The 24,217-nt window shown below is 51.8% G+C and overlaps 1 protein-coding gene across 16 annotated transcripts in view; it reads right to left on the bottom strand.

The window, feature by feature from the left end:
• Nucleotides 1-24,217, bottom strand: part of CASZ1 (castor zinc finger 1) — a 186,115-nt gene that overhangs the window by 52,195 nt on the left and 109,703 nt on the right. For 8 of the 16 annotated variants that reach the window (XM_074558335.1, XM_074558332.1, XM_074558330.1 and 5 more), the window contains one exon: nt 8,467-8,626. The exons of the other annotated variants lie outside the window; for them this stretch is intronic. In XM_074558335.1, the coding sequence (XP_074414436.1) occupies nt 8,467-8,485 (19 nt within the window). In that variant the 5' untranslated portion in view covers nt 8,486-8,626. The remainder of the gene's footprint in view (nt 1-8,466; nt 8,627-24,217) is intronic. 16 annotated transcript variants of the gene reach the window in all.

The raw sequence follows: 24,217 nt of genomic DNA on the forward strand, positions 1-24,217 counted from the left end.
TAACAAAGAATGCAGGCTGCTAATTAACTGCAGTGGGAAGTCGGGAGCTAAATAGGACTTGGGAGCGTGAATGCTTGTTGCACCACTAAGAAATGCAGGGCCAGAGAAAGTTCATTACTGTGGTCTTTCAAGGTCCTGCAAAGTAAATCAGTGTGTCAGCCTGCAGGAGGTGAGTGAAACCTCAACAAGGGCTGCATACAAAGAGCAAACCAGAGCATCTCAGCCTTCCAGCTCCTGCTATGTCCTCTCCACAGCCCCTGCCTGCTGCCTGAGCTGTGTGTGAATGGGTAACTGCTCTGGGCTGGCTGTGCAAAGGGGGCACTCAGTGCCCTGAGAGGTTTCTGTGACCCCCAAGTGGGGCTGAACTCTTTTGTGAATCCAGAGCAGGTGCCCATCACACACCATACTGGGAGCTCAAGGGTTCTTTGAATCCCTGCAGATGTCTGCGACCTGCAAATATTGTGCAGTGTGGTTAGGAGAAATGCTTCCATCCTGTTGGAAGGAATGATCAGGCCAGAGGAGAAAGAGCTCTGGTGTGAAAGCAGAGGGTCATGCCTGAGTTGTTAACTCAGCAGTCCTGTCAGAACAGCATGGGAGACAACCCCATGGCCGGGCCATGTGGGCACTCACTCCATGCTTCCCAGCGCTCACACCACTCTAATTCCATGTCTTGCTTTTTGTCGCTCTTCCTTCTGGTCATTAGAGCTCATCTTCTTATCTCCTATGTCCTTGTGAGCCTGTCCATGTGCCTGTGCTACCACTGACGGCAAACACCCCTCCGTGGGAACACACACGTGTACAGAAACGTGGCCGTGCAAGGTACACTATCACATGCAGAGGCACACACGACCCTGCACACAAACACACACAACTGTACGCACAGCCTAATGCACACCAGCCCGTGTAGCTGTGACTGTACAGGTGTCACACCTGCACGTACATACATGTCCATATGGACACAGCACCTGCACCCTGCGCGCACCTGGCTCCGCTCAGCCCCGCACACGCAGCCAGCGCCCCACGGAGCCCAGAGCAGGCAGGCAGAGCCCAGAGCGCCCAGGCAGAGCCCAGAGGGCCCAGGCAGAGCCCAGAGCAGCCCCACGTGCAGCCAGCCAGCACAGGCAGCCGCGGGTGTGAGCAGGGCACCCGCGTGCACTCACGCCGCGCACACGCTCCGCATGAGCCCCACGCCAGATGCAGTTTGTGCTGCAGCCTGCAGTGACAACACAGTGGACTCCCAGCTGGAGCCTGCAGCCAGGGACAGACACACTCCCCATCCCACCAAAGAGCCCCTCTGTACCCCCAGCCCATGTGCACCTCACACCTCAAGGCAAACAGAGCACCGGGGAATGTCTCATGGAGCTGACGTCCCAGCAGAGTGTGTGTGCCGGGCAGGGGATCTCTCCCTCTCCCTTCTCTCTCTCTTCCACTCGCATCTTTTCATGAACTCTATTTCTCTTTCCTTTCTGAAAACAACTGAGCTGTAAATACTGTTTAACCTTCTTCCCCCCTTCCCCCTCCCCTCTGCACTATAAAAACACAAATATGCCATAACTCAGCTGGCTCAGCCGCCGCGCCTCCAACATGCCCTGCTCCAGGCCTCTCAGGAAGGTCATAACAAACGACTTTCCGATTCAGTGCTCCTGAAATAATTTTGTGTATTAAAACCTGAATCTGCACTTTCTGGACCGAAAGCCTCTCTTAATTATGGCAAGCGTCCTTGGGATGGACAGTGATCCTTCACTACAGCACTGCTAACCAACCGGAGAGGCAGTGGCTCCGGCTCCCCACCACCACCTCCTCCCGCTGCCCCCTCCCACCACCACCCAACCCACAGCCCCCCTTGCTCCCTCGCCCCCCCGCCTTCCCTTTGCCCAATCTGTTTTCAAAGTGTGTCTGTCCTTTATTAAATTGTTTTCTTTTCCACATTATCAGTTGCCATGGAGACCTCATCTCTCGGATTATTTGAATTTCATTATATCTATTGATTTGGGAGCATTTCATCTTTTTTATTGTTTTTCTGTCAATTTTCAAAACGAATAACCATCTAATTTGCGTCAGTGCTGATTATGTTTGTCCCTCAATAGAGGTCGGCAGCTGCGTCGGGGAAACAAATCAATGGGAAACCATCATAAACCTCCCCAGTACAATCTCCAGGATATGTGGGTGACATTCCACGCCTGCGAGAAACACTCATCATATCCAAACTTCTTTCTTTCTTTTCTTTTTTCTTCTCCCCTTCTTTTTTTTTTTTTTCTTTTCCCCCTCACAGATAGCTCTGCTGGTCAGTTGCAGGTACCGTTTAAAATCGTATTTATCTTACCCACGGACATGTACAATTTTGGGCACATCACATTTTCAGACAGGGAGGGGACAAGGGTAAGAGAAGTGCAAAGGAATATTTTCTTTTTGTAGGAAAGAATGGAAGAAAAGAATGATGAGGGAAAGAAAAAGAGGAAAAGTAGATGGGGATTGCAAATTGCTTACTATGTTTTTTTTTTTAAATAATTTATGCAATTTTAAGCATTTATGTATAAATTTTTTAATAAGCCACCCTGGAGCAAAATAGCCATTAACATCCCAACGTCCTTCTGTCCAATGGGCTCTTGTGCAGGATCAATTTCCGAGAGTACTTTCCTTTTTTTTTATGACATGATAAAATGCTTTTAAAGCAACTTACACAAATATGGAAATTTTTTTCCCCTCCTCTTTTTTTGCCTCTCTCTCTCTCTCTCTCTTTTTTTCTTTTTTTTATAACAGCCTCTACTTATTCACCAGGGAGAGCAAGTGAGTGAGAGTGTGTGTGTATGTGTGCTGGGGAGGGCAGTTGGCAGAAGGATAGACCCAGCCCTAACTGGAATGGACCTGCCTGTCCTTCTAACAAGGGCATAAACTTTCATTAGCGATGCACACAGTCAAAGGCAATTTAGGGAAACGCGCTGTACAGAAAAGGAAAACCTCAGCGTTTTTGCTCGGTGGCTCCTTGGCTCCGTCCAGGGGGCTCTATCCTTGAGCTCTGCTTGTGCTCTCCAACCAAAGTGACCCCACGGCCACGGGGGAGGCGGGAGGGAGCTGCCGAGGGGCTGGGGCTGCTCGGGGCTCGCGCGCCCCGGGCTGGGCCAGGGCAGCCGGTCAATATTAACGTCCTGCTGCAACACACTGCTCCTGCAAGAGGCTCAGAGGGATCTGTTGCTCTGCCCGCTGCAGAGCTTCACCCTCCAAGGGGCCAGTCCTCCCCAAAGGTCTCTATTTTGGGCTTCTGCACACTGACAAGGAGCTTGCAGCCGCTTGATGCCCCTTTGGGGCATTAGTTACAAGCCAGCTCTGCCCAGACCAGACAGATGTGTCGCTGCTGCTCCTGTTTCCACAGGATATACAGTCTAGTTATTTTTGCAGCTGGGACATGTTTGGCCTCACACAGGAACCTGGAAAATACCATTCCTAAAGGGACAACTCCTGCCACTGGCCCCACGAGCAGGCACAGCTCTGCAGAGTACGGACAACAAGCACAGGGCTGGAGGGAGAACAGCCCCACATGAGGGGCTTGGTGGGTCTGAAACTCATGGCCACGTGTTGGAAATGAAACACAACTATCTCTGCAGCTAGCATTCTCTTGGCCCTTTGGCCCTGAGGTTGAAGTCTGTGCACCCTAAGCCAGCTATACGTTATACATGCCCAAGCATGGGAATCCCTGCGCATGTCCCCATTATTTGCTCCAACACGAAGTCCTGACAGTACTTTCCATACAAAAGCAGATTTCTTTACCTTTTTGTATGACATACATCCAGAGATAATACACACCTATGAATTTAATCCCACTAACAGCAGGTCTGCACATTACTGGTACCTTCCACACATCCCTGCACTCTCCCAGCCCTGTGCAGCCCCAGGGCAGGTTCAGCCCCTGCAGCGCTGGCTGGCACAGAGCTGGGCACACACTTGCCCCATCTGCCATGTTTGTGCGTATCTGAACTAAAGCAGAGGTTAAAAAAAAAAATAAAATTCCAGGGGCAGCCAATGCTCAGCTGGAAAAACACAAAGTGCCGAGAACAGCAAACCCAATCAATAACAATCACAACCCCAGCAGTGGGTGAGGAAAGCATGAACTGTTTTGGCCTGCTCCCTGCATGCTCACCCACTTGGGAAAACACACACTCCCCAGAGGCCCATGATTTCATCCCCTCCCATTCCACCCTACACTCATCCTCACCAAAAAGCTTTACGGAGTGCAAGTCCCCCAGGCTCCTGTTCCAGCCAGGAACTTAGCAAAGAGGAGAGAGGGGCCCTGCACAGAGAAACTGGATGCCTGGGAATGAGGTGGCACCTGGGGAAGGGTCTTTCTGCCAGCAAAGTGCTCCTCACACCCCACACCCTCCTAACCTCTCCTAACCTCTCCTTCCCTCCAAAGCTTTGCCCTTTGTTCCCCCCTTGCTGGCCGTGCCCTTAGGGCGCTCTCCTTCTCCTGCCTTCTTTCCTCAAGCTCCCAGCACCATTCCACCTTTCTCCTTCCCAGCAACTTCTGCCAAAGCTCTTGTGTCCCCACTCTGCACCCCCACACCCTCAGTACACCTCTCTACTCTCATTCCCTGTGGGCCCAGCAGCCAGGTCTGGCAGAAAATGCTGAGCTTCCCAGAGGATAGCCCTGGTGACCAGCCTAGGGAGGGGGGAACATGGAATTCTGTCAAGGGAAACATGGGAGCTCTCCCTTCTTCTGGTCTCACGTCACTTCTCACTCAGACTGCACAGATTTGGGGGATTTCACTGTCGCAGCCGAGGTCAGCAGGAGTTGAAGGTTTTCAGATCATATATATCACTCTATATGGTCTTGTCTATAGTGAGTGCTAAATATAGCCAAGCCAAACCTGGAGGTGACTTCAGAGCTGTGGTGCGGGGACAGCAGCCACTGCACAGTCACTCTCCACCTCAAAGCAACGCACATGTCACAAGTCACAGTCCAAAATCAAGGATGCCTGTGAATCCTCTCTTCTCCCACTGCCAAGAGTCTCTCCCTCTCTCACGTCTGCACGATTCCTCATTTTGAGAAGTCAAAATGAAACATCTTCTTGCTTCAAGGTCCATTTTATCCATGGGATGTTGGACCTTCCTATGTATGACATGCCAGCATCTGTGTCAGCACAGCTACTTAAAAACTTAACCAGTGGAAGAAGCTCTGAATAGAAGGGGAAAGTCTCTTGTGTGGGTCAGAATAATTAGACTGAGCTCAAATTGGCTTTAGGCATCTGCTGCTGTGTCTGAGCAAAATCAAGCCATGCTGCTTCCATCAGCATCTCTCCGCTGCTGGCCTCGCCCTGCAGAACTGAGGGGATCACATACTGCCTGGTATAGGGCATCTCTGGGAACAAGACTTGCCTCAACTGAAGCCATAAAGCCTCCTTATCCAGATATCATTAAAGCCAAGAGAAAAGAGGCCAGACAGAGAGATTGAGATGAGCCATTTCCCCAACAAACTTGCTTCCCTTTTTCATTCGCTCCTTTCTTTTTTTTCCCCTTTAACTGTCATTAAAATAACAAGTTTCTGTTACAGTCTAAACATTCCCACATTGTATAAAGGGTTATGTTACACTAGAGTCACTGCCGGGCCCAGTGTTTGCACAGAAACCTCACTGCAGGTCCCCCCTCCTGACGAAGTGACTTATTAAAGTTTAAACAGTAATTAACAGAACAATAAAAATAAAGGGATGTTTGGGGAGTCGTAGTGCACACAGGGTTTTTGGCAGTGCCAGCACTTTTCAGTGCCCTGCGCTGGCAGAAAACACGGCTGCAGAGCCAGTGGGAGAGATGGTGAGCTGGGAGGGGCTGCAGCAGGGCCAAGGCACAGCCCCAGCCCCAGCATGAGGGGCAGAGAGCACCAGAGGGAAGGAAAGGCTGTGGGGCACTGGGGACAGGATGCCCAAGGGTCCCCTGGCAGGAGGCTGATCACATTCGGCATCACCACCAGCCCTGCCCTCCGTGTGCACGTCAGACAGCATCAAGAGCCTCCACTGCCTCTTCTCCCATTCTGCTGACACGGCCCACACTGGCCCCCAAACATCTGCCCTTGGGGAATCACGTCTCAGGAGCCAGAGCTGGCTTTTGGGGAAGTGGCTCCTTTATTTTAAAAGAGTAGTAGAGAGGGAAGAGCAACCACAGAGCAAACCCCTGAGAAAAATATTGTAATAGGGAGACCCTTTACGGGAGACTCCAAGACCAAGCCCCTTGCCTGGGAACTTTAAAAACAGACAGGTGATGTCTTGTAGGGACTGATCCTGCCCTGTGCAGGTGTGAGCTGCAGATCCAACAGCATGGGGTAAGTTCTGGGGTCAGCCATTCCCTCCTGAAAGGCAGCCAGAGCCAGGATCACAGAGGCAATCCCTAGAGCCCTGCCAGAGCCAGAACCTTCCCAACCCATGTGAAGTTGGCTAATCAGAGCTCCCTTTACATGAGAAAACTTGCTTTTTTTCTGTTCTGTTCCCATTTCCAGTAGCTTGGCTTGCCCAGGATGAGCTCTAGAGCATGTGGGTAGAGTTTAAGCTTAGGTTGTCAGCCCTCCCTGTTACCCAATGTGCAGCAACTCAGAAAGATCTCATCTGAAGATATTTTTGGTGCCTATTGTAGCTATTCTCAAATGTTTGCCTCAGTAGCTCACAGTGCTAGCTGGCTCCAGCCCTGATGTGTGACTCAGTACACACAGCATTGTGCAGTCCCATGTTTGCTAAATCTCTTCCAGTACAACTGCTCAGTTTGCAAATAAAAAGACAGCTCCATGAGGCTGTATCTTCTGTGCAGAGGGAACTCAGGCAGTGCTGCCTTGAGCCTCTCCCAAACCCAGGGCTTGGCTCCTGGTCTGTCTGGGCAGCAGCAGATCTGACCTGACCTGGGCACTGCCCTGCTGCCATGAGGACACACATGGAGACATCCATCACCAGCTGTTCTGTCAGCCCAGAGCCACGCTTCCCTCTGCTGGGATGAGGAAACCCCAGGAATGTCCCCAGAAATCCCAGTATGGCACCAGGACCATACATGAGGACACTGGGACTCCACTCACCCCTCTTGGAGGGTCGCTGCCACTGTGAGGTGGGCTGGGCAGTGCCAGGTTAATGGCTGGATCTGATGACCTTAAAGGTCTTTTCCAACCTAAACAATTCTATGATGTTGTGAATTCAGCCCAGGCTTCCAAGGTGCTGGTTTGTCAAGCCATGAGGAAGCCTGCATCAGCCATGACAGCCCTGCAAACACGTGCCAGGGTGGAGGGCTGGCATGTTTAAGGTTCAGATTTAATGAAACCAAAACCCTGTCAGCCTTGGTGATTTTACTGCATATGGGTGTAAATTGAGAAAGTTGCCTGGAGCTCCAGGGAGAACATGAGGTGGAAGCACAGGGGAAAGGAGAGGCTGAGCTGAAGGCACACTGATGCACTTCTACTTTACACCTGTGTTTTAACTGGGCCCCAGGAGCTGAGCAGCATGACACACAGCTCTCCATGTCTCCCTTGCTGCCCTGTCCCATTCAGCACCCCCTTCCCTGCTCAGGATGCTTTCACAGAAGCCTTCCTGAATCCTCCCGAGGTCCTTGGGTCCCACTGCCAGGGAGGTAAATGGGATGGGGCATATACATCCTCATTCACAGCCTTGTTTGGCCAGCAACACTACTGTCCTCTTATCCCCAAACTTCTATTGCAACATCTTTTTTTCCTCTGTGGCTTTTCTGTCTCCCTGGGAAATTGGGTGCCACTGGCTTGTTCAGACTCGCCCTAGAGACAGTTTTCCAAAGTAAGCCCCTGAATCCACTGCAAATCAGGCAGGGCAGCTACTGATTGAAACCCCTGATCAGCTGAGCCTGGCTCTGTTCTTTTCTTCTTTTTGCTGCCCCGAGCCAGCTGGACACACACAAACAGCAGCCAGGATTGAGCACTGGAGCAGGGCGTTGTGTGAGGGTCAGCAGTTCACAGGAAAGGCAGGTACAGGTGTCTGTCCTCCTGACTCACTCCTGAGGCTCTCTGCACATTCCCACTCTCTGAACTAACACCAGTTGAGCTGCCAGGCCCTTTCTGGGGGACTCTCCTCCCCAGCCACTGAGCATGGGCAGCTCATCTCCAGACAGCCCAGTGCCTCAGCTCTTCCCAACTCGCTGGGCTTCATCCTTCCCTGACTGATCTTATGCTCATGTCACTCTGCCTGGCTCAGGAGAATCATTTCCCAGCTGACACCACAGCAGTGACAGAAGGGAACTTATGCCTTTCCACTGCTGCTTACATTAAACTGAGAGAAAAAGAAATGCCACCCAAATCTGAACTTTTCATCCCATTCACCCAACTATGGGATGTTCCTCAGCTCCTGGCTGTGCTGGAGTCAGGGTCTCCAGACTCACTGGCAGTGAGAGTGGCAGTGCTTGAGAGGGGAGAGGTGTTGAACAAGTACAAGCAGGTGCAAATAGAACAACAGAAGGTGCCCCCAGGTCAGCACTCACGTGCATTTTCCTCGGCCATGTCTGAGGAGACTTGGAGTCAGAACAGAGCACAGCTTTGCATGGGGGTCTCAAACATGTTCACAATGCAGAAAGACTGTCCTGTGCACTTCCTTTTCCAACACGTCGTTCAGGATGTCTCTACAGCAATGCCAGTAACTGCCTGTAGGGAATGTTATGTTAGAAGATTATCTAATGCACTCTTAATCATCTGGTCTTGCAATCTACAGTGGGAAATCAGAGCAGCCAGCATGGTATGACCCTTCCTCCAGACACCACTGAATTCAGATACCACTATCAGTGGTAGCCTAGTCCATGTCCCAGAACTTAAGCTCTCTTTTGGTTAACAGGCCATGAAATTATTTAGACTATTCTTCATGTTACATTCTGTTATATTTGTAATTAACACAGAAGATCAGCAGTGCCACATTCTGTATTTTGCTGAATACAGAGGAGACAGTACTTAGAAGCACTTAGTCTTAACCTAACTCAGTCCTGTTAGGTTTCGGGGAAGCCAACTCTTCAGAGCAGACCTGTCCCACAAGGAAAGGGTTGGGTATTGCCAGAGACCTTAACCCACATATATCTGCAATGTGGTATGGGAACCTGCACCCTAAAATCTGGTCTTACCTCTTTATTTTGGAAGGGACTTTTAAACAAAAGCAAACAGTCTGCCAGCACACTCAGTGTTCAGCGCCATCGTCAATCAGGGAAGCCTAATTATACCCATTATACTGATGAGGAAGCACTGGCACAAAGCTATGCATTCACATGGCTACAGACACAAAGCAAATCAGTGGCAAAGCTGGAATTAAACCCAAGAATCATGGTGATGAGCTCATCACCCACCTCAGCACAGCCCCGTGCAGCTGGCCATCACCAGTCCTACCCACGTCCTGCAGGTTACAGAGCTGGTGTGGAGCCCTCCACACACCTGCCTAACAACTCCAAGTTTCAATTCCCATGCTGACGTGGTTTGGGGTGCTCTGGGATGCTCAGGGACTGGTCACATCAGCTGGCCCACAAGGACCAGTCAGCTCAGCTCCCTGTATGAGAGACAGACTGGTGGGTGCAGACACCCAACAGCCAGAACATCAGCTCTGAGCTACTGAGAGACCCTGTGGCCTCAGGCACCGGGCAGGGATGAATCATCTGCTCCTTCTGAAGCAGCTTAATCAACTCCCCTGCATGTGGATCCTCACAGCAGGTCCTGCCTGAGCCCTCTACATATTAACGATTCCCTGGGACATAAAGCCCAGAGACTTTCCTTGGCACCAGGGTCCAGCACTTGCCCTGCACTCTCCCTGCCAGGTGCTGGGTGCTCTGGCCCAAGAAAGGCTGCAGAATCCCTCGGGACTGAGAGTCACTACATAAACAATACAGTAGGATCACGGGCAGTAATTGTAAAAGTGCCAGAGGTCTTGGCACTGGAGTCTGCCTCAGCAAAGGCCTCTATATGGAGACCCAAACAAAACAAACAAAAGCCCAAACTCTCTTGGTGCTTGATGAATAATAATAAATAGTAAATAATAACCCTAAGAGCCAACCTAGCTAGACAGATGTGAGGCACCAGGGCAGCTCTGAGGAAACACCAGTCCTGCAGTAGTCGCCCTCTTTCCTCAGGTTCAGTACAGTGAGCTCAGGTCACTGGGTTCCTGCAGGGTTAGGTCCAGGGGGAAGCCTGGATTTCTGTCAGGAATGTGCACACCCCCACCCACCCAGACAGATGGGCAGGAATTGCAGCCTCTGTACATCCCTGGACTGGCATGTTCACCTGCCAAGTGAGCACACACCAACTCAAGCCCAGCGCCTCCTTGTTGCAGGTCTCTCTTTAAGAGCTAAAGGCAAAAAAGAAGCAGATGGAGCTGAGCAAGGGAATCCAGGTAGGTGTGAGTCCAGAGAAGCCTCTCCCCAGCATCATCATTACAGTCTGGACTCAGAGTCCCCCACCTGCTCTGTGCAAGCTGAGCTCCCTGCAGGACACCAGGATAGCTGCTTGGCAGGGACAGGGGCTGAAACAAAGGGCCTAATTTAAGTATTTTTATAACTCTGTGCTTGTGACAGTGGGTTTAGCAGTTGCCAGCCATCTGGAATAAAGAATTACAGCCACCTCCCCTAATCCTATATTGCCTAAACCCTAAAGCTGGTTATGGTGCAAGGATGAGGCAGCAGGTTGGGAGGAGATAGTGATGGGAAGGTGGGGGTGGAGAAGGGACCACAGGAAAATTGTCCAACTTATTTCTTTTTCCTGCAAGGTGCTGGGTGGCCCCAGATATGTCAGAAGTATTTTTTGCTCAGAATCAAGAGAAGATAGAATGAACAAAAACAGAGGAGAGGGGAGACAAGGAGTCCTCCATGACCACACAGTCGCATGCACCACACACACACACACGCACACAGAGGCTTACTGGTCTGCGCAGGGCTGTCAGGTAAATTAGATCTGAAAGCTGACAATTTCTGACCATATTTCCTTGATTATTTCAAACAAATGCACACCAGCCGCTGTAAGGAGATTAAAGTGACATAAACGTCCCGAGTGGGAGGAGGGAGGGCAGAGAATTCAGGTCACCCCCATCCGTCCCCCATTTGACAGCCGCTATATCGCTATCCAATCCAATAAAAAAATCCCCCCCTTTTGCTTTAATTAATTTTACAGCTAGCTTGCTTAATTACTTTCAATCAAAATCCTCCTGCCATCGCAAAATTAGAGATGGTTGAGCTCCATTAGCCTAAATTCTTCATTTCCATATAGAAAGAGGCTCCCTGGGCAAAGCCAACAGGGCTCCCTCCTATTCCGGCTGCCATCGGACAGACGCCTGTCCCTCTGTCTGTCTTCAGCTCCTTGGGAGAGGGAAGGTGGGAAGGATACAGCCTTGCTCCCACCTTCCCCTTACACAGAGCATCTCCTTGAGCGCCCTGCTCACAGGAGGCCTCTCTCTCACAGCAAAGCCCAAAGAGGTGAGGGCAGCCTGCCCTGCTGGCCCTTGTGCGGCCGTGCTGGAAGGAGCTTTTCCATGGCTGCACAAGGGAGATGGATGGGCAGTGCCTCTGCTGTGCTCCCAGCGCTGGGGACAGGACCTGGAAGGGATCCTACAGCTGGTTTGAGCCCGGCCACTGTCACCCCACATACGTGCAGGCATCAGTGACTCTGTGCACACATGGAAAGCACTTTGAGGGGACACAGGGGCAGATCATCCTACACCCAGCTGCTGTGGGGTTGGTACCTTCCTTCAGAGTATCTGGCACTGTGGGCCACAGACCTGTGGCATTCCTGCAGCTGCCACAGGCATCAGCAGCACCTCTCTCCTGAGAACAAATCCTCAACTGTCCCATTTTGGGGACAATGGGACCTCCTCTGAAGCACAGGGAGTGGCAGCAATAACCCACATGGCACTGCAGAGGAGACAAGAGGAGACTGTGTGGAGAGGATGGATGCAGGAGGAAACCCTGGAGGAAGCAGAGGAGAACCAGCTTCCTCTCAAAAGGAACTGGAATTATCCAGACCATTCCATGCTTTCCTCACACTTTCTCCCATCTCCTATGGTCCTCTCCTTTTCCACACACCCAAGCTATCTGCAGAGCAATGGTTCTACTGGAATTTTACCTACACTCAGTCGTCTGTGCAGGTTCTGAGCCCTGGGGAGCAGCCAGTGGAGCCCAACCTGCCCAGGCCACTGTCCCTGTGCCCTGGGGCTGCAGGGAGGTCACCCCAGCACACCCCAGCCTCTGCACTCTCCCACCCTTCCCAAAGCCCACAGGGATCCACAGGCACCAGAAGCTCAACTCCCCGCCAGCCCCAGGGAGGACAGGTCAAACCCTTCTTCTTTAAAACAAAATGAAGAAGAGACAAACACAGACCTATTTTGTTTATAAGCTTAAAACTGAATCCAATGGCGCATCTACCTGGGGATTTTAGATTAAATGGTTTAAGAAACTCAAATAGGCTTTTTAATCCGGTCAAATAAAAAGAGCCCCAAAGAAGCAAAGAATTCACCCTGCTGAGCCTCACACCTATGCAGACAGCCAGGCTTGAATGGCTTTCTTGCTCTCTGCCACTCCTCCCCACCCTGGCATGGGACAGAATGTATTTGCCAAAATCTGGAAGCTTAGGGTACACCCTGTTCAGCACTGTTAAAGACATCACTTTCCCATGGACAATCCACTTCTATCACACTGTGTAACACCTTTCTTCAGCTTTTCTGTGTCATTCTGTGCTTATGCTGTTCAGCTGGGGCCTTCCCCCAACACCTGGCAATGTGAGTGCAGTGCCCAGCCCTGGTTACCTCACCAGTGCCAGCAATAAGCAATCCAGGAGATGACACCAAAACCCCTAATCCCCACTGAACACACACGCATAGGCACTGTTTTTCATATGAACTACATTCCTGAATGCTTCACAAGGGAAGACAAGGAGCCATGTGCCCCTGAGATGCAGTGGGGACCAGCAGGGTCTGCCAAGGGACGCAGCAGCTGGACAGCCAGCCCAGCTCTGATGGATAGAGACCAACCCTACACAGACTTGAACATCTAGAGCTGAATCCTGACAGAAACCAGGATGCAAAGGGGCTCTGTTCTCTGCTGGATAACCACCTCTCCAGGACTTACAGCCTCTGCTATCACATCTCCCCAACTTTCCAACAGAAACGTTCCCCTCTCCCCCAGTGCTGCTGTTTCACTCCGGAAGCGCTCAGAACCAGCCTTCCCCTGAACATGCTCTGCAATAAAATTCCCGACTTGTGTCTCGCCTGCTCCAATGCTCAGAGCAGCCAGGACAATAGAACAGAGAGGCCCTAAATCCACCAGACTCACCCTAAATAGCAATGGCCCATAATTTTGCCTGACATTCAGGAGCTTGTTATTCTTTCCCCTCGTCGCCTGGCTGGAGCTGTTCAGACCCATCAGTGTTATTCTATGCATTAAATGGGAAAAAAACCAACTCAACAACAACCCGGAGAGTTTCCAAGCCTGCCCAACGAGGGCTGAAGGGGCAGTGTCCAGAGCTGAGCTGGCAGTGGGAGAGCAGGAGCAGCCCATGCCTCAAACCCTGACCCATCCACTCTGCAGGGGAACAGCCTGAGTGGGTCCTGCAGAGACCCCCAGCAGGAACAAACACCCTTTTCTCTGCTTCCATCCCTACCAAGGAGACTGTAATCTCTCCCAACCCTTCCCGTGCCCCACCTGGTGCCTGGGAAGGCTGCTGCCCACCCCTCCCCACCACCTGGCCGTGGGGAGCTTTAACCACAACAGTTTGGGGTTTGGGGTTTTTTTTCCAGGCTGCCTCCAGCTGATTAAGGACCTGCAACAGGATGTAGGGATTACAGCGAAACCTGGCTGCAGATCAGCTGGGGCACGGAGCCAGAGCGGAGAGCGAGGGTTGCCCCCAGCCTGGCTGCCAAAGCGGCACTCGTCCTGCTGGGAGGCTCGGCTGGAACGGGGCCGCTGCCCTCGCTGCCTCTGCAGCCCACACTGGCAAACGTGCCCGCAGGAAGGGCAGGGCGGCGAGGACACGGCATCTGCGGCTCTCTGCAGAGAGGAAAATCCCCACAGCCCTGCTCTTTGTGCCCTCACCTCAGCCAAACAGCAGTGCCAGGGGCAGGGGCACCCCCTCCTCCTGATCTGAGCAGCCTCATGATTCCCTGGCATCTCTGCCAGAGCCTGCACCATGGTGAGCTTCTAGGGGGTATCCTGGAATAACACGCTGCAAAATACGCTGTGCTGAGGTTTTAATCCAGGAAGAAGTGATCAGGGAAAGCAATAATCTCAGTTGGCACACAGAGCACAGCAGGATCTTGCTTCTGGGGAAGCATCAAGAGCAGAATTAGCTTCAAGGAAACTCTGGGGCTTTTTTTTTCTTCTGCTAACACTGATCCCTGCCTGGACCAGCAGCAGCAGCAGCAGCTCCCAGCATCTTTCTAAAGTGCCTGTCACTGCAATATCCAACTGCTGATATCCCCTAGGGGACATCCCCCTGAGCTTGGGTTTTCCACAGCCCTCTTAGACTGGAGCAAGAGGGACAGCAGCAGTGGGAGCAGCCCTCCTGCTCTGACCTGGAGCTGTTAGCCTCGAGTCCCTTTTTAATCAGGTCTGGCAGAGCTGCTGCCTCGCTTCCCAGGCAGGGATAATTTGCCAGTGCCTTCTCAGAGAGCTCTGTAGAAATGCTTTGCAGAGCTGGAGTGTGCCTCTTCTTCATGGCCAAACCCTCTGAGCTTCATGCTGGCACATCTCCCTCTCCTAGCGACCCCCAGGCTCTGTCTGTATAAAGGAAATCATGAAGATGCCAGGACTTGGTCCTCTTTTCCAAGCGCTGCCTGGCAAGACCTGGCAGTGAGAGGGGGAAGCTGCGTGCAGCAGCAGGAGGAGGTGGAAATCTGTCTGGCAGCAGCAGCACAGAGACTTCTTAGTGCTGCCCACCAGACTCATTGTAGCAGAGAAACTCTGGAGTCAGCTCCTGCTGAGCTGGGGCTGCGGGGGAAAGCAGGAGTTGATATTGCAGGCAGAGACCACTGGGATACCACTGAAAGCTGCTAAATATGACCAGGTTAGCACTTTAGTCTTTAATGGCAGGTCACCATTAATAAACCCAGGGCCCCAGGGTGCAGTAGAGAGCCTCCCTGCCCCCCTCCCCAAAATACTCATTTCATTAACTTCTCTGTGCACAGCGCTCAGCACCTGCCAGAGGCTGGGCAGCCACGAGGGCTGGCAAGGGTTAAGGACATCTTATGGCAGAGCTAACTGCTCTTCAGAGAGGATGGAGAAAGACGAGTCTGCACAGCATCCCTCTCCTGCCCAGTGCTCCCCTCTGTGTCTCATTCCCCAGCTGATGCTGGAGAATTCCAGCCCACAGCTCTGGGTCCTACACGGCCAGGGCAGCCTGGGAGGGCTCTGGGTGGGGAAGGCCCACGGCCATGGGGCTGAGTGCTGCTGAAGGACAGCCAGAAACAGGGCCCCGAACCCCAGCTCCAGCACCAAGTCCCTCTGGCCTTCAGGAAGCCACGTCCCATCAGCGTGCCTCGCTCTCCCCATCTCTGGGAAGATGACAACAGCACTGACAACGACAGGGAGGGGCACAGGGAAATGACTTTGGATCCAGGCAGGAAGAAACACTAGTTGAATAGAGACTGGGAAAACAATAAAGGCCAAATATTGCTTTTGGGGAGTCTGGACTCACCCACAACATTGCCCCAGTACACAAAAGAGTGAACTTGGCCATTGTAAAAGGCAAGCAGCAGAGAGGGGCCGGGGACTGCTCTGTCTCCACACGTGCCCCCCGTTCTCTGCAGCCCCATTCTCTGGTCCCAGGGCAGCAGCACAGAGGACAGATGACAAGGTGAGCGGCAAGCGGGAGGACGGAGCTTTGCTCCACCTGCTTCCACTGTGACACCAGCCATCTCCCAGAGGGATGGTGGGACGGAAGGAGGAACAAATATCTGCTCCAGCTGCCAAAAATCCCATCCTATCGAGTCTCTATCGATCTGCCCTACTTGGCAACTGAAGCTGCAGCCACTGTCTGTGGTGCTTGATCAATAAGACCTGGGCAGGCAGGGAGGGAGAGGCCCTTTTATGGGAAGGCGGTTCTTTATGGGGAAGTATTTTGATTTTTAGAATGAGTGCAGAGTCAAGGAAGAGGAAATACTGGGACTGAAACTGCAGTTTAGTTTGAACTCATTTCAAATACCTGCTAAGCCACTTACACTGGGGACCTGGGAACCTCCTGCCATAGGAGCTGCCCAGCCTCTGTCCTCTCTGTCCACCCAGGGGAGCCTCTCGCCCACCCTGGTGCTCTCAGGACAGAGGTGCCAGCTGTAGAGATGGACCAGCACATTCCTAATGCACAGCTCAGACCCTGTGCCTGGAATTCTCCCTGTGGCTCTTCCCCAGGAACCTGGGGAGAGGCAGAGACTCTGCAGCCGTGTCAGAAGGAATGGCTGTGCTGCTCAAAGAGCCCCTGGAGGTGCCTTGAGCCCCCGGGCTCCCCCGGGCCTGCCCACACCATCTCCAGCCAGGGCAGCACCATGCCCTGCCTCAGCCTGTGCATCACAGGGATCACAGCCTGGTAAGGCACAGTGAGCAGGCAGGTCACGGGCCAGGGAGCCGCTGACCCTCCCATCCTTCTATGCCTGGGGACCCCTTTCTCATGGCCAGGTCACGTAGCTGGGCCACACCTGCTGAGCTCTGCAGACCTGCTGGAGGACAGCCCTGTGCTCGACTGCTCTGGGCACTCTGGCATTCCGCTAGCTTTGCGCCCATAGCACCACCAGGAGAAGGCAGAAGAGGAGGAAATGTTTTTTGTAACAGAGAGGGCTGCGTAGGGCCACCTCCAGTGGCAGAAGTGCCCCATTTCCAAAGCCAAGAACGAGTGGCAGCTCGTCAGCTCCAATTAGAGCTGGCTGCACGGGGACTGTGCACTGGGTGTCACCTCCAAATGCCCTTTGGATAGATGGTGGGGGGGGGGGAAGAGAATCTGCAGTTGTTCCAACGTTTCTTGCTCAGCAGAACAACTGTTGCAGTCCTTTTAGTACAAACCCAGCAACTGTTCCCAAAAGCTCAGCCTCCTCAGCTCCTGGCCTTAAAAAAAACCCACCAACCAATCTCCAAAATGACGGCTTCTGAGTCAGGGCAAAAATGTTATTAACAAAAACATCACTCAGGGGTGGGACACCTGCTCCCTGACAAGCAACTGGCCTGGCTGCCCATGGTTAGAGTATTACATCAGACCCCAAAAAGAGAAAGGAAAGGGAGGGAGAAGGGGAGAGAGTGGAAAAGAACAGACAGAGGGAGGATGACAGCAGAAGGGAGTAACAAAGACAAAGAAGAGCAGGAGAGGGGAAGCACAGAAAGAAAAGAGCAAGTGTGAGCGTATGTGAGAGACAGAGCAGGAGAGAGCGGGAGCGTGGGGGGAGCAGGGAAGTGTGCGGGAAGTGCCAGTGTGTGTGTGCAATAAATGTGGGAGTGCATCTGTGTGAGAGACTGAGAGCGCGTGCAGATGGCACAGACCGCAGCGAGCAGGAGGAAGACAAGAGCAAGGAAGGGTGAACGATGCCATGAAAAGCAAAAAAATCTTGGAAAAGTGTAACAAGAAAATAGGGAGGAAGAGAGAAACAAAAGCTAAAGTGAAGGACATTGAACAAATGAGTCTGGTGAAGCAAGAGAGCAAAGATAAGAGCGGGGAGGGAGGGATGGGAAATGGAGATGGGGGCACTTGGGATGGGACAGAGCCAGGGTGAGGATCAGACAGAGAGAGGAAAGGGAGAACAGGACAGAAGAGAATAGAGGAATAAAAGAAACAAACAGGGGTGAGGGAGAGAAAGATGTCTATTAAAAACCTCAGTGCATAACACAAAATGTCAGGGTTTATAGCTTCATTCTTGGCATTGCTGGTACTGAGAACCCCACACAGAAATGTCACTGCTTGTCATGTTTAATCACCTGCTATTTGTTAACACCTTCACTGCAAGGAGTCTGCCCCTCACCCCTTGCAGGCTCTCCTTTTGGAGAATGAACTGTGAAAATGTGCCTCTGCCTTGCCGTTCTCACAGGGCAGGCTGGGCAGAGGAGGCCGGGCAGGGCCAGCACTCGGGGCACGGCTGTTTGAGTTCCAGATGGGGCTTTTGGCACAGGGCAGGGCCAGGTTAACACATCAGGGAGCAGCACAGAACAGAGGATGCTCCGGGGAGCGTGGGAGGATGCTGGGACCAGAGGGAGCAGGTGAGTGAGGTGGGTTTGGAGGTACAGTGACTTCAGGGGAGAGTAAGAGGCAGGAGTGAGAAGGGAAGGCTCAGCTCATAAAATCAAGGTACACAGGGGCACAGAGGAGCAGGGCACAGGGCCCTTCTCCTGTTGGAAAAACCCCTATGCTCCCATCCCACTCATGTCCTGTGCTGAACACATACAAATAAAATCCCTGAAATCTGTACAAGTCTAGAATTCTCCAATCTGATTGCTTGAGCAGCAACTGTCACATAAAAGCAAACATCCAAAGCTATTAAATGTTCAGTTACAGTTCCTTGCTGTGGCATCTGCGCTGGTGACTTTGCTCCAGTTCCTCCCAAAGCTGTGCACTGATGGTTTTCCCCTGTGTCAGGCACTCGTGCCCATGCTGTCTGTGCCTCCCACCCAGCCACATACTGTCTGTCTGACATCACACTGCACTGCTAGAGAAAATATTTTGAGGTCATCACTCGACAAGACTTTTCCCTACTGGAAAAAGTTTGATTTCTTTCCTTTCTAACTGGAAAAAAAAAATAAAAAAATGCTCCCCTCCATACAGCAGAGCTCTCCCATACCAGCAGTGAAGATGAAAATCTTACTCTACAATTTTCAGGCTTATGGAAAGAAATCAACCCCGCACCTAAATGAACTAAAATTTAAAGATGTGTGTATGAGGACCATTGGTGCAGATATTCAGGTGTAACCAAAGAATGGTGATCAGCCCTGTTTCAACACAAATGAGGACTCTGCTTCAGCACAGTCCTTGCCCCACACTCTGAACTGTTAATGTCAGTGTGCAGCGGTTTGGAAGTGCTGATGCCACTGAAGTCAGACTTCCCCCCTTGAAAATAAAGAGAATTTGGGGAGTCAAAGAAATGACAACAGAAAGAGCGGCAAGGGGAACCTAAGTGCATTTACACTTTTTCATGCATTCAGACAATACACTATTTTAAAATCCAGGACTAGATGTAGGACTGAAGTAAAACCATCAAGCCCAAACCAGGCAGCTCTGGAAAGCCAAGCTCCAGAGCAGGCTTGGACCTCACACCTTGGCCTCTGACTGCAGGGTGTTTCCTCTGTAAGTTTCTTCCTTGCAACAGTGTGTTGTTGGTCTTTTCTGACTGACATCCTCATTAGTTTTCTAAAGCAAGTGTCTCCATCCCAATCTCACGTTCTTGAGGAGCCTCCTGCACTGCTGCTGCTGTCGGGTCCTGCACTGAGGACAGACAGGTTGCTCCATCCAGATCCTTCTCCAGACTCCCACAGCTCCCCAAAAAATTCCACATATAAATCCAAGCCCAGTTTCTGTGCCCACAGACAACTGGACTGACACATGAGCCCAGCCAGCAACCGCTGCCTTCTGCACAGGGAGGGCTCAGCCCGACACAGAGCAGAGTGGGCTCTGCCCCTGCCCCAAAGGGCTGGCACAAGCCCCAGGAGCCACCCCAAGTCCTATTCTGGGAACGGGAACAGAACACACAAGGGCCTCCCACTGGCCTTTCGCCAAGGATAAAATTCACCCTTCTGAACACAGGCCAAGATGATCTAAAGTGACTACTGACTTTTGTTGCCCAACTTGAGTCACCTTAAATGGGCCTATTTTCAAAGTGGCAGTGCTGAGCACAACTTAGAATCGGGCTCTTTAAGATGCCTAATGCGACAGGTCCAGTCACTGCTCTAACAAGAAAGGCCATTATTCCTCTCTTGTGTGACTTCTTCCAGTCTGGCCAGGCCTTTTATCTTTTTTCCTCTCCCTCCCTTCTCCTTGTTCTTTTCTTTTTCAGCTTTTTATGAATTTCTGTCAGCTTTCCTCCCTCTCCCCTCCTCAAGGTCATGCAGCTCATTTCCACGTTGAACATTTACTCAGCAAGCCAGGTCCTTTCACAGGCTCTCACCACAAATATGCTTTCTGATAAAGTCTACAGAAAAGAAACTGTAAAACCCAAAACAATGTCAGAAATAAATAATAAAAAATAAATCCCACCAGGGCAAAACGGGGCTGTGACAGGGCAGACTCTTTAAACAGAGAGAGCTAGCAGGTAAAGCAGTGGTACTGCAGTTCTGGGACTGTTTTCTTGCTCTCCTTTATACTTTGCTTTTCTGAATATTTCTGTTTTGCTGTCACTGCTGTGCCACCTATATGAGTGGGATAGGGTTATTTTGACCTCTTTTCATCCACAGCAAAACTCACCCTTATCCACAGGTCAGAATCCTCTCAGCCCATGGGCACCTGCTCCTTCATGGCAGCGACCTTCCACCTCAAACCCCACATCTCATCATCTAAGCTCCAGGGCTGTTTGGCCTCTATGGCCACTGAGAAATTATAGGGAAAAGTAACTTTGCTGGTTTTTGCCAGTCAGGTCAGGGTTTCACACCCAAGAGTTCATCTGGCCCAAAATTTCCCAAAGGAAGAGAGGCCACCATCTCATTGCTGGCCAAATCCATTTTGGGATGACAAGCACATGGTAACAAAAGGCTCCCACCTTCCAAGAGCCCTGAGGGGTTCCCTGAGGACCACTGCCTGGTGGAAGTGAGCTGAAAACAGTTCTCTTCCTTCTCTTGAAGGCTCTGCCTTCTGCTCACTCCAGAGTTGCTGCTTTAGGTTTCTTTATTTTGCTACTTTCCTTTTAGGAGCCCACAATGAAAAGCCAGAAATCTGGGGGTTCCTCCTAGCAGGAGAGACCCAATTCCCTTGTTCCACGAACAAGTATTTGGGTCCACCAGCATCACCAAAACTAAACAGAAACAGGAAGTTACAAATTTTCAGACAGTCAGAGCCCTGAACGAAAATACAGAGAAAGTACACTCTTATTTCGAGAGGTTTTGTCCACCTGCAGCTCTGCCTTATGGCACAGCAACGGGGAGAGCAGCGCACTGGTGGCAGTGGCACTGTCCTGAGTGTCAGCACACTCCAAGAGAGCAGGGCACAGTGCTGTGGGATGCTGCAGGAGAGGCTGGCACTGAGCTGGTGTCACCACAGGGCTCCTGTGACCCTTCTGTCTCCCTGGCACGGCCCGTCTCGTCTCACTGAGTGCTGCTCGCCCTCCTCCCTCCCAGCGCGCACATGGCTTTAATGTTTTTATTACCTGTTTGACTCGCTGCCTTATTGCTTCTCCTCTTAATGGGGCTGTAACCGTGGAAACGAGGAATAAACGGCCACCAGAAAATGAGATGATTAAACAGGTCACCCTGGCAAAACAAACTCTGTGTTCACACAGCCCGGGCTGTGTGTGCAGTTTCTGTCCAGGGAAATGCAGGTGGGAGAGGGTGGAAGGGCTGGAGCAGCTCCTGGAACGAGCACACCAGTGAGAGGTGCCTCCTCAGAGAAGTGTGGTCTCTGCCCACGAGGAATGGAGCTGTGAGCTTCCCAGCAAAGACACGCAGAAAATGGAAAGGTTTGCTGAGGGAAGATGGAAGACAGCGAGGACAAGACACATTCGTGTAACTGGGGAAAAAATAGCAACTAAGAAGAGTATAAATAGGCTGGACCGAAAACAAAACCTAAGTCTGAGACAAGCTGGTGTCCTCTGTTGTCCCTGTCTCTGGCATTGCCCATGACTGCCTCATGGCAGCTCCCAAGGGAGCACAGATCCAGGTCCCTGGGGCACAGCTGCACCACCCTCCTGTCGCTGCTGAGCTGCTCTGGCGCTGCCCTGGCAGAGGCACGGCGCTGTCCAGGACCACAAGGAATGGAGGATCTCCTGCAGCACAAACCTGCAAACCTGCACAAACCTCCCAGAGCCAGCTGTGGCCACTGTGCTCAGAGGTCCTTTCCTGAAGCTGTGGCTGGGAGGAGAGGGACAGGACCACGAGAGGCTGGGCTGGCGGCCAGGCCTGAGCAGGTCCAGGGAGCGAGGGCTGCTCCACACCAGCAGCACAAGGACAAGGACAGGGGGTCCCTGTGTTTCCATGCCCCACTAACATCTGAAGGAGATCCCTCAGTCAAGCTGAGAGGTTCAGATCAAATGAGTTTCACACCAGAATGTTATTTGTCGAAAACAAAAATAAAACCCCAAAATATACACACGGCAATCAAAAAAGCACAATCACAAACCAACATTTAAAGTAGTGAGGATCATGCCAGAATCCCCATCCTGTCCCAACCTGTCCAAACCCAGACTCATTGGGTGCTGGCAGTCTGGGAAGAGCAGACTTACTCCACCAAGAGCAACAAATTCAGCAGAAGAAATTGGAACGGCAAAGCTTGGCGAGGTAGAGATGTGAGACAACTGCTTGGAGCATACAGGCGAGTGGTTGTTCTTTCTTTCAAAAAAAACCCAGCAGGTGGTTTATGAAAAGGGCCCTATTCTTTAGAGTAATTTGAGCCATATTTCATTGTTTGATAGAAAAATCCTAATATTCATGACCTCCTTTAACTGGAAGAAGTTTGCTCATCTGAATATCAGCCCACAGAAAAATGGGAAAATGAAAAATGGAGTAAGACAATGGAAGGGAGGGGGGGAAGGAAAGGGAAAGCAAGACAGAATCAAAGACAGAATGGAAGTCCAGGAGAGTGACAAAGAGTGACAGGTCTGTGGGAATATGGAAAGGAAGAAGGACATAAAGGAAAGCTATTTAGTAAGAAAAGTTAAATAGTGCAGCATAAAAAAGGCTGAGAAAAGCAGAGTGAGTGACAGAAAACAGAGCTAGAGCGAGCAAAGGAGCTTTCCCCTAAAGTTTCCAAGTGCATGGATCAACTTTGCAGAACTGGGATCCTTGTCCTACTGAGTTTCAGTTAAAAATATTCATATGCAATCAAGAAGAAAAATCAGACCCCCTTTCCACAGCCTCTGCTCCCTCACCCTCTTCCAATGCAGTCCTCCTCTGCTAACATCTGCTGCCTGCCTTCGGGACATGCAGATGGTAATTACTCCAGGAGCAGCTTCCTCTCCTTCCCCTGCTAGCAGAGGGCCACTTGGAAGAGAGCTTGGAGCCATGGAAAGATACCACACACACCTTCACAACACATGGCCAGGAGAAGGGCATGTGGGAGCCAGGGCACGCCCAGAGAACTCGATAGCACAGGGGTGGGAGGTGGGTGGGTGGGTGAAAAGATGAAGATGTTTGTCTACAACACACACCAATAAAACATCCAGCTGGTCCAAAGATGGGGAGCCTGGGGAGAAGCTGGCTTGAGATGTGGAACTGCTTGTGCTCCTCCAGACAGGGGAAGGGGTGCTGGGGAAGCACAGGCAGCAGGAAGAGGAGGAGGAGTGGGAGGAAGGCTGCCCTGGGCGAGGCAGCTCAGGGAGTGGATTCATACAGGCATGGAGCTGGCAAACACCAGGCAGAGAGGTGGAGCTGCTTTAATGAGAAGATGCTTCTATGACTCAGGCCTCAAAGGGATTGGTACTTTATTATTTTATTTTTCCATAATAAATTATGCCCTGGGATGCCAGGTCCTGCCGGGTTTTTCTGGAAATACCAGACAAAAGCTGGTGTTGCTACCTGGCTTTTGACAGTTTCCCATGTATGGAAGCCGAAAGCTCCTAATTCTTCCTCTGCTCTGCCCTGGCCCATCCAGTTTTGGGAGCAGGGCTGACACCACTGCACCATTCCAGGAGAGCAGCCCAGCTGGAGCTCTTCCCCTCCCAGCCCAGGTCCTGGGGAGGTCCCCATGCCAAGCCAGCCCGGGCCCAGTGGGGCAGGAGGTGCAGGAGCCCCCAGGCAGCTCCGGGAGCGGGCTCAGCTCTCCCCCAGCCCAGGCACCCCACCCCAGGCGCAGGGAGGAGCCCTCCTGCCCGACCCCGCACCCTGCATGGACTGCAGCCAGCCCTCAGCACTTATCTCCATCCCCGAGCGCCCAGCCCTGGCTCTGGGCTGCAACAGGCACCAGGATTATGCCCACTTTATACATTAGGAGTTATTCATCCTACACCAAATCCTCAGACTCTGCCATGTCTCACAGACCTGCTCTGGAGCTCTTTGTTAGTTTTAGGCTGAACTCGGCCCTAGTTCAGCTCAGAAACTCGTGTTACACAAAGCCCCTGTATGTCTGTCTGTCTGAAGCTGTGGACCAAGCTGATGCCAAGGCCACCATTCACCA

Source organism: Zonotrichia albicollis, chromosome 25, assembly GCF_047830755.1.
Source record: "Zonotrichia albicollis isolate bZonAlb1 chromosome 25, bZonAlb1.hap1, whole genome shotgun sequence".
NCBI lineage: Eukaryota > Metazoa > Chordata > Aves > Passeriformes > Passerellidae > Zonotrichia > Zonotrichia albicollis.